The sequence below is a fragment of the Labeo rohita genome, chromosome 1, assembly GCF_022985175.1.
Source record: "Labeo rohita strain BAU-BD-2019 chromosome 1, IGBB_LRoh.1.0, whole genome shotgun sequence".
Classification (NCBI taxonomy): Eukaryota; Metazoa; Chordata; class Actinopteri; order Cypriniformes; family Cyprinidae; genus Labeo; species Labeo rohita.
In genome coordinates this window covers 47,272,695-47,286,398 of record NC_066869.1, presented here as the reverse complement: position 1 = coordinate 47,286,398, position 13,704 = coordinate 47,272,695, and the positions used below count along the sequence as shown (strand labels likewise).

At 32.2% G+C, this 13,704-nt stretch overlaps 1 protein-coding gene across 3 annotated transcripts in view; it reads left to right on the top strand.

Moving 5' to 3' along the window:
- gpc6a (glypican 6a) overlaps positions 1 to 10,036 on the top strand; it is a 265,587-nt gene extending 255,551 nt beyond the window's left edge. For all 3 annotated transcript variants that reach the window (XM_051108184.1, XM_051108192.1, XM_051108199.1), the window contains 2 exons: positions 1,126 to 1,301; positions 4,443 to 10,036. In XM_051108184.1, coding sequence (XP_050964141.1) covers positions 1,126 to 1,301; positions 4,443 to 4,648 — 382 coding nt within the window. In that variant the 3' untranslated portion in view covers positions 4,649 to 10,036. The remainder of the gene's footprint in view (positions 1 to 1,125; positions 1,302 to 4,442) is intronic.
- Positions 10,037 to 13,704: the final 3,668 nt, after the last annotated feature.

Here is a 13,704-nt window from a genome sequence, read left to right as displayed (position 1 = left end):
AATAAATTAAGTTTGACTATAATTTTAATCTTCATCAAAGTTACTTTTATTAATTAATATTTATTAATTTAATATTAATATTTTTACTATAATTTCTCATTTTAAACTTCATCATGGTTACTTTTTTATGTTTTGCACAGAAACTGGTTGCAACTGGTTACTTCAAATAAATGCAAATACATTGAAAAATTGGGAATCTCCCATTGACATTGTTAATAGATCATCGTTACAACGTTACAACAATCTAATTGGCATTAGATACATGCGTACATACAAACATACATACATACCAGTTAAACTCTTGTGAACTCCAGTAAAACTTTTTCTTGTCTTTTCCTTGGCAAGCAGTGCAAGCAATTAGACAAAATGAATGACTAAATAAATAAGTAACTTGTATATCAGATCTTCATGTGCTAATGCCCATTTACCAGAACTGTTTTATAAACCATGTTATCGCATAGCCTTTCTGATTAGCTTAACTAAAACTTCAACACTTTTATTAGCTGCCTTGCAAGCACAACATTTCCTTCAAGAAATGCAGACTAGTTGTAACGTTTGCACCTTTTCAACCAAGGTGATTTTCACGCTATAGGTGAAAGTGCAGCTTGCAGCCTGGCATTATTCTTGTGTTCTACAGCGCAGGGCGACGCAAAAACGCTGACTTCTGATGCACGTAGTGCAAGTGAATATTGCAAATGAAGTCATTCTGCACACAATGTAGAGCTGCAGGGCATGTTAATGTGAATGTGAGAGGTGCTGATCCTGCTAAAGTCACTCTTGATGGGGTCACGCTTGAGTCAACAACAACAACCCTTCATCACGTGACCAGCACAAATGCACCGAAAAATTAAGGTTTTATTATAATCGGCTGGAGAAGATGCATTTCGAGGCACATCAATTGGGCATGTGTTTGCATAAATTATGATTTTTGTTTAATTTATTACGTTTTTTTTGTACATAAATGCATTTGCATTTGCGTGTCCCTCGACTTTGCTTTTAAGATTTGTCATCAAATATAGATTATATCAAGTCACTGATTCAATAAAGTGAATCATTTATGTGTTTGTTGATCCCCCACTGTGCAAATAAAATATTCCTACCAAATGTTTGTTTGCTGATTTCTAGATACTTCCCTGAAGTTGTAAAAGACGGCCTCACGAACCAGCTCAATAACCCGGAGGTGGAAGTGGACATCACCAGACCGGACACCTTCATCAGACAGCAGATCATGACCCTGCGAGTGATGACCAACAAGCTCCGAAACGCCTACAACGGCAAAGACGTCTACTTCCAGGACTCCAGTGAGTCACTTCACTTGAAAAATCTTTCTGCGTCAGTTCAGATCATGCATCTTGATGTGCAAATAAAGCCTAAAATGCTCAAAAATATCAATAAAAACTTACTACCGTATAGAGTTTTTTCACAAAATAAGACAAAGCATATATATGTATCAGCTTTAATCCACTTATAGAAACAACAAAAGCAGTCATGTCAAAAGTTTATGGTTTAATGACAAAAAGAAGTAAGTAATTAAGTATATTTATACATACAACTACTTACTACATACGTAATAAATATTTTATCATACAAAAAATAAAAAATAAAAAAATGCATACCAGTATATATTCAGTAAATCAACTGAACATTCAGGAAATAAATACGCAGAAATATTTAATTATAAAAAAAAAATAAATGAATAATAATAAAAATAATAATAATAATAATAATTGGAAAACATTCTAAACAAAAACTAAAAATCATTCTAACATTCTAAAAAAAAAAAAATAATAATAATAAATTAATTAATAAATAAATAAATATAAATTAAAAATATATTTTATATTATATATTCATAATTTATAATATATGAAGAATTTTAAATGTAAATGTGTTACAATTGCAATTGTTAACCCATTTGTCAACACACAGTAAGTTATTTTAAAAAAGGATTTTATTTACATTGATATCAGGATGGGCAAAAAACAAACAAACAAAATATTTTAGAAGTCCTATTACTATACATATTATATATTACACGTTTGTATTATTATATTATGTTAATTTACTTAATTTAATTATAATTTAATATTTAATACTTAAACTTATAAAGAGCTTAGTGATTGCATTTTATTTTATTACAATTATTTTTATATTATCAGTTGCTAAATTTTGTATGTTTAATTTTACATTTATTTTTAATGCTCTATTATTATTATTATTATTACTACTACATGTTTTTTATCAGATCATATGTATTTGTATTAATTTCATTATTTTTAATTTACTACTGATTTCTGAATTGATTTCTTGAATGATTATTAACTGGTCCCCATATAGAGTTGATTCCTCCTGATCAACTCAAACCCCAGCAAACATAAATGACACCTGAGTAAGTGAACATTTCCAAACCATCTTGCGTCAAATGTGACCCGACCCTCCGTTATCATAATTCAGCTTCCTGTTGGTGTGGCTCGCGGGCGGCTCTCTGTTTGTGACAGACGAGGGATCTCATTTCACTGACTCTGGCAGAGGGTCTAGACGCGAGTGACGCTTTCTGACGCCGTCGTGTGATTAATGGAGTCGGCGGGCGGCCTTTTGAGGGATGGGCTGGCCTCTTTACGGGGAATAACACATGCTGGAGAGCTTTTGCATCAGAAAAGGGTGTAAATGCGCATGCCGGTTCCGGCTTATTTTTATCCGTGCAATTGAATCTATTTTCATCTATGCATTATACCGTTAAGAAAGTCAGATCTAAAGTAGGTCGAAACTAAAATAAATGTCAATAACGGAGCCTATGGTGCATGACTTAAATACTAATGTGTCTCCTTGAGAACAGAGTGCGGTGCAGTGGGGAGATGAACTTGCTGACTTTTTCACCTTTGAGTTGTTTGTGTACCTCAATATTGCACTGAAAAGTAAACACAAACTCCTATAGGCTGTGAATTTTCCAACTTACAAAACTGAACAGAACTTGGACGTTAGATGTTAGATGTGAACTTATTTTTATATTATGTAAGTAATAACACTTGCAATGCCAAGGTCATGGGTTTGATTCACACACTGAATTTATTGGATATATCATTTCTTTTGTTGAATTTGTGTCTCAAAACATAATGCAAGTTGCTTTTCATAAAAGCCAAATGCATACAGTGTAAACGTTTTCCTTGTTTGATTGATATCAGGATGCACAATATATATATTTTATATTTTATATTATATATATTATATATATATATATATATATATATATATATATATATATTTTTTGTATATTAATTTATTTTTTGTTAGACTTTTTAATGCTCCTTTATATTTTTCCTTTTTATTTTATGCTTTATACTTCTAAAATATTTTAGATGTCCTACTACTACTATACATATTATATATTACACGTTTGTATTATGATGTTAATATTATATTTTAAATATACTTGATACTTTATTTATAAAGAGCTTAATGACTGCATTTTGATTAAAAAAAAAATATAGGTTGGAAAAAATGAATTAAAAATACATTGAAAATACAAAATTTAGTAATTGATAATGTGTAAATAATAATAATAATAATAAAAAGCAAACATTAAGCCCTTTATAACACACGTTAAGGACAAAAAATAGCAAAATTATAAAGGAATATGCAAAATCTAACAAAAAGCATCAAAAAATCTATAGAAAATAAAATAGACAATTTAGCAAGTGATATAAACAATAAAATACAACCATTAAGCTATTTATAAGTGTGTTTGGTATCATATATAATTAAAAAAAATAACATATTAATATAATAAACATAATAATAAAAAAAATGTAATATTTAATATAGGGGAACATGTTTTTATTTTTTTAAATAAAAGAATAAAATCTAACAAAAAGCTTCAAAATCAATAGAAAATACAATAAAAAATGTAGCAATTGATATAAACATTAAGCTATTTATAAATATGTGTTCAGTATTATACATAAAGTAAAATATTAATATAATAAACATTAATAGAAAATATATTTAATATAAAGGAACATGTTTTATTTTTTAAATATAAAGCATAAAATAAAAAATGTAAAAATGTCAAATTTAATGAAAGCATTAAAAATTGTAAATATAAAGCAATATAAAATGTATCAATTCATAAGATGTAAATAATTTTTAAAAATTCAAATGAAATCATTAATCTCTTTATAATGCATGTTCTGTATCATATAATTTAATCATATAATCAGATATTTAATCATCTAAAATTAAATATATATATATATAATATTTTTTATGTATTTTTTTATTAATTACGTTTTGCCCCATTTTTCTACATTTTTAAGCAAATTATTATGCAGACACATTAGTTAACATTTTTTTGTTATTCTCCAATTTTTAACTGTATTGAACTTGCACTTTTCAGTCAATTTAAATGCAGTTTGTTGTCATTTCTGTGCGTTTCTTTACGACAGGCGATGAGGAGAGCGGCTCGGGCAGCGGAAGCGGCTTCACCACAGAACCCGAAGTGGTCCATACGGAGCCGCCGATGCTGGAAGCAGACAAAAGCGACCCGCAGCCACCAACAGACGCGGCGGGCCACCAGCAAACGCTTTCGCTGCAGTTACTATTCGCTGTAACGGCCCTCACATGGCTGCTGCTGCTGCTGCGGTGGAGATAATGGCAGTAGGCGGCACGCGGCCACACGAACGTTTAAGACAGACGCAGCGTAGCTCGCGCTGTTAGCCTTTCCCTAACTGGACCGGACGTTTTCCAAAAAAAATATCAAAAGCCCATGAAAAAAAGGAGAGCAAGCTAGCTAGCTAGACGCGAGGAGAAGGAAGAGCGAGCGCAAACCTTTGCATCCTGCTTGTTCCAAAGAATGCTTGGTGCAATCAGAAGCCAACTGCTCTCATTTCTAAACAAAGTTAAAGGAAAAACAAACTTTTCGGATGAAAAGCGACCACCGTGCAAACGGGATCGCTTTACTTTTTCGGGAACGAATGGGAAAATATGAAAATCTATTTTTGTTTTCCTTTTATACTGCATAAAATGACAACAAAACACGCTTTTTTTGTTTGTTTTTTTTTAGTGTTTTCGCCCCTCCCGTCTTCATTGTACGATAAAAAGCAGACGTTATACAGAAAAAAAGTACGAATAAAAAATCTATATAAATCAACTTGTTTATGTACCACTGTGAGAATGCATGGGGAGGTCATGAGTAAATGTTTTTAACTGTGATTTTCACAATTTTAATGCTTTTACTCTTTGGTTGAAGTGTTTTTGTTGTTATTTTGCTAGGCTGATGGCGGTCATTTTGTAGGACTTCAGATGGTTTTAGGTGAGCGTGAAAGTCGAGTTTTACCGAGGGCTGCTCCTGCTTAATTCTAAATAAATGATCCATATCTTAATATATAATGGTTTTAGTTATAAAATGTTTTCTTACAGAGAAAGATTTATTTATATTTCTAATATAATTATATATTTTGGCTTTACCAGTTAGCAACTTTTATTCAAAAGCGCGTCTCTAACAAAATCTAACAAAATAGCTTGTTTTTTTGCTCTTTCAGTGCAAACCCATTAATTTATTTTACTTTTTTTTTCTTTTTAGATGCACCTGATACAGGCGGTTTTAAAATACATTTCTTATTGAATAAATCAGTTTCCTTTGCCCCGTACATAATTCTGATTTGGGATTATTTCGATAGTTTCGAAAGCCAGTGTTAAACCCGACTGATTCATGTTCCTTACGCTCATTTATATACTCATCATTGTAATCGATTATGTATGCACAACCCTCATGTACTTCATTTTTTCAGTTTTTGTATGTAGCTCACCATATCAGCATTTCATGTATATTTACATTTACAAAATTACTTTGTTGTGAATCAACGGGCCTAATTTGTGAAACTAAAGCAGATTACATTTTTAATCCAATTATAAACCATATATAAAAATGTCTGTTTTATAGAATGCAACATGCAAAATGTTTTTTTTTTTTTTTTTTTGCATTTGCATTTTAATTTGCATTGAATTTGCATTTTAAACCCATTTGGAGAACTGAAGCATTGCAGTGTAGCATTGCAGTGAATGGGTGCCGTAAGAATGAGAGTCCAAACAGCTGATAAAAACATCACAATAAGTAATCCACACCACTCCAGTCCATCAATTAACATCCTGTTAGGTGAAAACCTGAGTGTTTGTAAGAAAAAATAATGTTTTTAACTAATAACAATCCATAATAACGCTTCCTCCAGTGAAAAAGTAATTTTGTCTGAATCAGGAGAGAAATCTGCACAGATCAATCACTGTTCACAAATTAAAAAAACAGTCTAAAACAGTTCTAAACAAATATGATGTGAGAGGACAATAGAAAATTGACGGCATTTATGGATGAGGCGAAAACAACGTCTTAATGATAGATTTGTTTCCTTAAAAAAAGCAGCATTTGGCTTCTGATGGACTGGAGTGGTGTGGATTACTTGTGGATTATTGTGATGTTTTTATCAGCTGTTTGGACTCTCATTCTGACGGCACCCATTCACTTCAGAGGATCCATTGATGAGCAAGTGATGGAATGCTGCATTTCTCCAAATCGGATGAGGAAGCAAACTCATCCACAATTAGGATGTCCTGAGGGTGAGTACATTTCTGCAAACATTTATTTTTGGGCTAAATGATGCCTTTATTTTAAATTGCATTAAAGAAAAAAAAAAACATTGTTTTGCTAATGTTTCACAAACGAGGCCCGATGAGTTTTAGTCGCTATGAATGTTACAAGGGCACTTTCTTGGTTTGACTTGTATCTGTAGTTATGAATGTTCCCAATCCGTTGCAATTGAAATCCGATTTACACGTTGAGCAAACTGACAGAATTACCCGTTTTAATGGCTCAGACCTCCTGCTACGAATGCTGGCATGTGTTAATGTATCGTTTTATGACAGCCTCTCCAAACAAACCCGTGGTTTATGGAAGGACGCCGTGCATTCATCCAGAACCGCAAAGCTGTGCTTTATGTTGAAAGCCGCCTGCTAAAACACTCTTTTCATCATTGAAATGCAAAGATGCTAAAAGATCCTCTAACGTCCTCTCCTCGTAGATGCGTGAAGGTTGAATTGCAGCATCAGTGAGGACGTGTTGAATATAGACACACAAACTGCTTTGAAAATGAAATGTGGAAGTGGAAGAGAGAGAATGAGAAAGAGAGAGAGAGTCCGGTGATGCTCCGCTGCGTCTGGTTTCGAAGGCAGGACAGGTAGCAGAAGACGATGTGCTTTTTGCTCATGCCTGGGTACTTTTGTCTTCCCAGAGAGGTTCAGAAAGCACCTCGGTGGGTTTTGGAAATGAGAAATTCAGTGAGCCAAGAGAGAGGGCGCGTTGAGGAAAGGTCGAACACACAGCTGTGTCTTAAAGTCAACATGAAGTCAGATTTTGATCCCTATTCACTTTGTAACATCTTCCTAGCCCTTGCGCTGTGCTGAAAATCCTTACCTAATTTGCTATTCCCAGATCAAAAAGGACTGGCCTTTTAAATATTGCTTGTAAATCTGTCATGATGCTTTATTATTATCAAAACTTTCAGTTGGCACATCTTTATGAACTGACCGATTGAATGCCTCACTGATCTGAGCTCATGCACCTTAGTTTTTGAGTAAAAATTATGCACACATAATGCTTTTTTCACTCAAAAACTGAGGTGCATAAGATAATTTTTTCTTTAAGCAACATTTTTATAAATAAATTACTTTGTTGTGAATCAACGGGCCTAATTTGTGAAACTAAAGCAGATTACATTTTTAATCCAATTATAAACCATATATAAAAATGTCTGTTTTATAGAATGCAACATGCAAAATGTTTTTTTTTTTTTTTTTTGAATTTGATTTTAAACCCATTTGGAGAACTGAAGCATTGCAGTGTAGCATTGCAGTGAATGGGTGCCGTAAGAATGAGAGTCCAAACAGCTGATAAAAACATCACAATAAGTAATCCACACCACTCCAGTCCATCAATTAACATCCTGTTAGGTGAAAACCTGAGTGTTTGTAAGAAAAAATAATGTTTTTAATAGCATCAGCCTTTTCTACGTTTGATAGTCAAGCAACCTTTAAAATATACATCATATTAAAACATTTAAAAGCATTGCAAGCAACTCATACATGATGATCGTTAATGCATTAACTTTGGCAGCCCAAAGCTAAAACTAAACTGTGACCCTGGACCACAAAACCAGTCATAGTGGTCTTTTTTTTTTTTTAATTGAGATGTATGCATCATCTGACATTGTTGAATAAATAAGCTTTCCATTGGTGCATGGTTTGTTGAGATACAATTATTTGAAAATCTGCAATCTGAGGGTGCAAAAAAATCTAAATTTTGAGGAAATCACCTTTAAAGTTGTTCAAATGATGTTTTTAGCGATGCATATTAGTAATTAAAAATTACAATTTTTAAATATTTACGGTAGGAAATTTACAAAATATCTTCATGGAGCATGATGTTAATATCCTACTGATTTTTGGCATAAAAGAAAAATCTATCATTTTGACCCATACAATGTATTGTTGGCTGTTGCTTCAAATACGCCTGTGCAGCCATGCAACGTATGACTGGTTTTGTGGTCCAGGGTCACAATTGGGAAAAAGCTAAAACAAACAGTGAACTTTGATGAAAACTAAACTGATGAAACAATTCTGAAATAGATGCAAACCTGAAAAATGTTGCCTAACGAAAAAGTGAGCTCATGCACCTCAGTTTTTTTGATTGAAAAAGCATTATTTATGGATGACTTTGTCACTGTTCACACAAAAACTGAAGTGCATAAGCTCAGATAAACAATGCATGTGATCAATCAGTTCCAAAAAGAAATACAAAACCTGCGCTAACTGAAAGAAAACAAGTTGACAAAAAGATATATCCAAGTTTTGATCAAATTAATAAAATAGCGAGAAATTTATAAGCATTTTTTGTAGGCTGGTCATTTTTGACTGGAAATACCACAAGTATAGCAAGGTTGCTGTTAGTCCAATAATTTTTCTATGTTTGATAGTCAAGCAACATTTAAATATACAATGTATGAAAACATTTGAAACCATCGCAACTCATTATACATGATGATCGTTAATGCATTAACTTTGGCAGCCCAAAGCTGAAACTAAATTGTGACCCTGGACTACAAAACCAGTCATTAGGGTCAATTTTTTAAAATTGAAATTTATGCATCATCTGAAAGCTGAATAAATAAGCTTTCCATTGATATAAAGATAGGATAATATTTGTTTGAAGAATCTGAGGGTGCAAAAAAATCAAAATATTCGCAAATCACCTTTAAATTTGTTCAAATTAAGTTCTTAGAAATGCATATTACTAATCAAAAATTAAGTTTTAATATATTTACAGTAGGACATGTATAAAATATCTTCATGGAACATGATCTTTACTTAATGATTTTTTGGCATAAAAGAAAAATTGATCATTTTGACCCATACATTGTATTTTTGGCTATTGTTACAAATATGCCCATGCAACTTACGACTAATTATGTGGTCCAGGGTCACAACTGGGAAAAAGCTAAAACTAACAGTGAACATTGATGAAAACTAAACTGATGGAACAATTCTGAAATAGATGCAAACCTGAAAAATGTTGCCTAAAGAAAAAGTGAGCTTATGCATCTCAGTTTTTTTATTATTTCTAGATAATGTTGTCACTGTTCACAGAAAAACTGAAGTGTATGAGCTCAGATCAACAAAGTCAGTTCCCAAAAAGAAATACAAAACCTGTGGCTAATTGAAAGAATACAAGTTGACAAAAAGATGCATCCAATATTTGATAAAATTATACCATGGCAAAAAAAAAAAAAAATTACAAGTAATTTTTTTTTTTTTTTTTTTTTTTTTTTGTAGGCTGGGAACACCAAAAGCATAACAAGGTTATTGTTTGTTCAGTGCTTTAACATAAACTAGCATTTGCGGAAAAAAGAAAATTCTTTCCAGGTCAAAATGACCTGAACACAACATGAGGGCTAAATGAAATATTCATTTTAAAAACATGTTTTTTTTTTTTTTTCCACTCAAAGTGAACATTACAGAGGTAAAATGGGTAATTTTATGCTGACTTTAAGTGTTGGATATGAATGCAAAGGAAATGCGGACTGATTTCCAGAAGGTACAGTTGATTAATGCTTATCAAATGCCAAGCTAACTTTATTTTAAGAAAGTCAAAAGTGGTTGAGGGTCTCAAAAAGGCTGGTCGCTATATAGACGGCAAAAGGACGCGTTAGCGCAAAAACAGACGTTTTTTCCTACGTTTTCTCTTCCGTTGCCCGTTCTTGTGCGCTCCTGTCAGAATATGAAGACAAAGCATGTCATGTAAAACTTTTCCTAATAGCTTGCGTGTTTCTACTTGTGGTCTGAATGTATTTGGCTTTTCTCTATCGTGCGGAGATGATGTCGATTCAACGGTAACGCCTGTTTTATTGGTCTCGGAGGATGCGAAGACTAAGCCGTCCATCCGTCAAATGGATTTTATTTTTCATGTTTTAATGTGTTTGATGGATACCAGGAACCAGATCCAAGCACTCGGAGTGAATCTGTTTCTATAGTTTCGATTTCTTTTTTCACATTGCACTTTGAAATTGAGTTCCACATTTAGATCTTTATATGAGTGACGAAATGAGAAAAAAAGAAAAACGTTTACAAGTACAAGCCATGTCAAATACATGTTTGAAACACTTTAAGAAAAGATTGTGGTCTGAAAGTGAACATTGTTCCTACTGAAGCACGCTGCTTTGAGCTACTATAGGTGACGTTTTAAAGCAGCGTTTATGTCGTGCAAGCAGACATGCCTTACAGTTTGTTTGTTTTTTGTTTTTTTTAAAGAAAAAAGTACTAAATGGATTGCATATTTGGATTTTGTTACTCTCTCTTATATACGGACAAGTAATGAAGGGGTGCAAATAAACATTTTATATGAAAAAAAGACATTGGTTGTTATTTTATGTGTGTGCATGTAAGCTTTAATCACATGCATTTATGAAATGAAAGCTGGTAACACTCATGCAACCTTTATTTGAGCATGCATCGTTGCTCAAGCATCCAATCTGCAGATCAAAACTGATATCGATGTAAACGCTGATGCAAATTTAGTGAAGGAAACGAAATCAATCAGGCTTTAAGAAATAATTACATGCATAAGAAGTGTTTATGGTTTAATCCGAATGAAATTGCATTTTTAAAACTGCATCATAAAACTTGATTAAATTAAGGTTTGGTGAATGAGGGAGTCATCTAAACCAAATCACTTGATTTATTAGAAAGAAAAAAATCCGCCATTTGCTTGTTTGTTTTTGTGTGCATTTTTATTTTCAATATATTGCTTTGCAGCACCCAATCTTTCTCTCTCATTGCACACAGTTCACAACTGCTAAAATATAAATATTTGTGCTGCAGCACTGCAGATTCAGAAAACGCTGCCGTAACCACCTATTCAAGTTTTAATGAACCATTTCTCCTGAAACAATTTACTGGAAACCAACGGCCTCTGTTAATGTGGAAGAAACATTAGGACAAACCTTCAACTGCAAATTTGGATCAGATACGATTTATGCGCACAGGCACAAATTGATGCATTCATGCACATTACCTTTGCTGTGAGTAATTAGAAAACAGTTTTGCTTATGCACGTTCATTGTGGGAGCATTTCACTAAATTGTTCCTACAGTAGGTGCTGCTGAATACACCTAATTAGGCTGAAAAATGTTTTGCATTGGTAAACTCAATACCCAATAGGTCAGAAACCTAAACTATTATTTCAGATGACTAATTTGACAATAAACACTTAAAATAATCCCCAGCAGTTTGCAAATGATCTTTAAGATGCAGTATTGTAGGAATAATAGCTGTTTTTTTAGATCCATTTCATATGAGCATCTGCCACTGGATATTTCCCAATTCTCACTTATGATTTTCTAGTGTTTTGGGCTCAAGGAGGGATCATCTTATATTGAAGCTGCTTTCAAAACACAGATTTTTGTATTCAGTTGCGTAGGTGATATAAAAATGTGAATGCTTATGACACAAACTTCCCACAAAACCTGTCAAGAATATGTCAGGGTCAAATCAGACTTATAATACTGTAATCATTATTATTTTAACATTTCAATCCACCAAAATAAATTACATACAATAATAAACCCAAAGACACTTTACACTGTAAAATCTAATTAGTTGGGCTTACTTAAAAAAAAGCATGCAAACCGATTGCCTTAAAAAACTAAGTAAAGTGAAATAAGAATAGTATGTTGTAGTGACAAATGCTTAGTTAGTATAGTTTACTTACACGGGAGCTCTAGTAACTAAAAAAGAACTGTAGGGGGTACTTGATCATTTACTTTAGGCTTACACTTGACTTAGTATCGCTACTCACTGACTCCCAGAGTGCATTGCGGCATGAATAAATTATGCAATTGCTTTGTTTTACTGTTGTTGTTTTTATTTGCTAATTTTATTTACTGACTTGTGTCAGCAGTAACACAACAAAAAGAGAAAATAAAATAATATAATGGTTATTGTCACAATTAATAAAAATAAATAAAATTGAATTGTTACCATCGTTGTGATTCACATGCTGAATGTTGAAGTTTGTGACTTGAGCACATTATCACAAATATTTAAGGACTGTCTCAACCCAATAAAGTTTCTCAAGGTGTTTATGAAGAACAATAAAATTGTAAAAGATCATTAATAAATCTAAAAAATACATTAGCTAAAGAATTGGAAAGATTTAGCTGATCAAAATATCAGAACTTGAAGGTTACCTTCCAAAAGCAACCTACTTATTACTTTTCTTCCCTTGAAATCAAAAACTATGACTTCATGTTGCATTGCTGCATCAATAGGAATAAAATTATAATAAGAAAAGCAAAGTTCCAAGTGCCCAACCAAATGGAACATTAATCACTATAATGGTAAGTAAAAAAAATAAATAAATAAAATAAGACACACCAACAACATTTTACGAAAATCAACATCAATTTATGAAGTCAGCTTATGTGATGTTCTCTCAAATATATAGTTGTATTGAAACAACATTCAAGATGACTTTGGGAAATGAGTGAATGTAACTAGTGAAAAATAACTGCAGATTAACAATTGCCACCTCAAAAAAAAAAATTGCTTTTCTTCTTCTTCTGTTGTTATTTTGCAAATTAGCAACATATTAGTGCACTGCTGCCTTTCACTGGTTTATTAATGTCATTGGTTTCTTTGTGGCTACTTGAATATTTTAAGTAAGCATCACTCAAAGTAGTAAGTAAACTGTTTTACTCGCTTGAAAGTAGCTGTAACAATAAAACCTAGTAAGTATAGCAACTAAGTAAAGATAACTAATTAATTATATCTAAGTAAGGTAAACTATTGGATTTTACAGTGTAGCACAGGGAACACTAATCAATGTTGACTATAATGTTTTTTTTTTTTTGTTTTGTTTTTTTCCAGGAAAAAAAAAAAATATATATATATATATATATGTATACACTCAATAGTGGTAAACATTTTTTCCCATAGTTTAATCAAGAAACAGTAAAGTGCAAACCTAATAACAGTGCTATTTAATACAAGTAGCTTATTCTAAATGTTGACTTTTTTCATCTAATGTTAGCTTTTAAAATACACAGTGTATTATAGCATTTTGTACCATTGCAACTCATTTGACATGATAATTGTTAAAGCATTAAC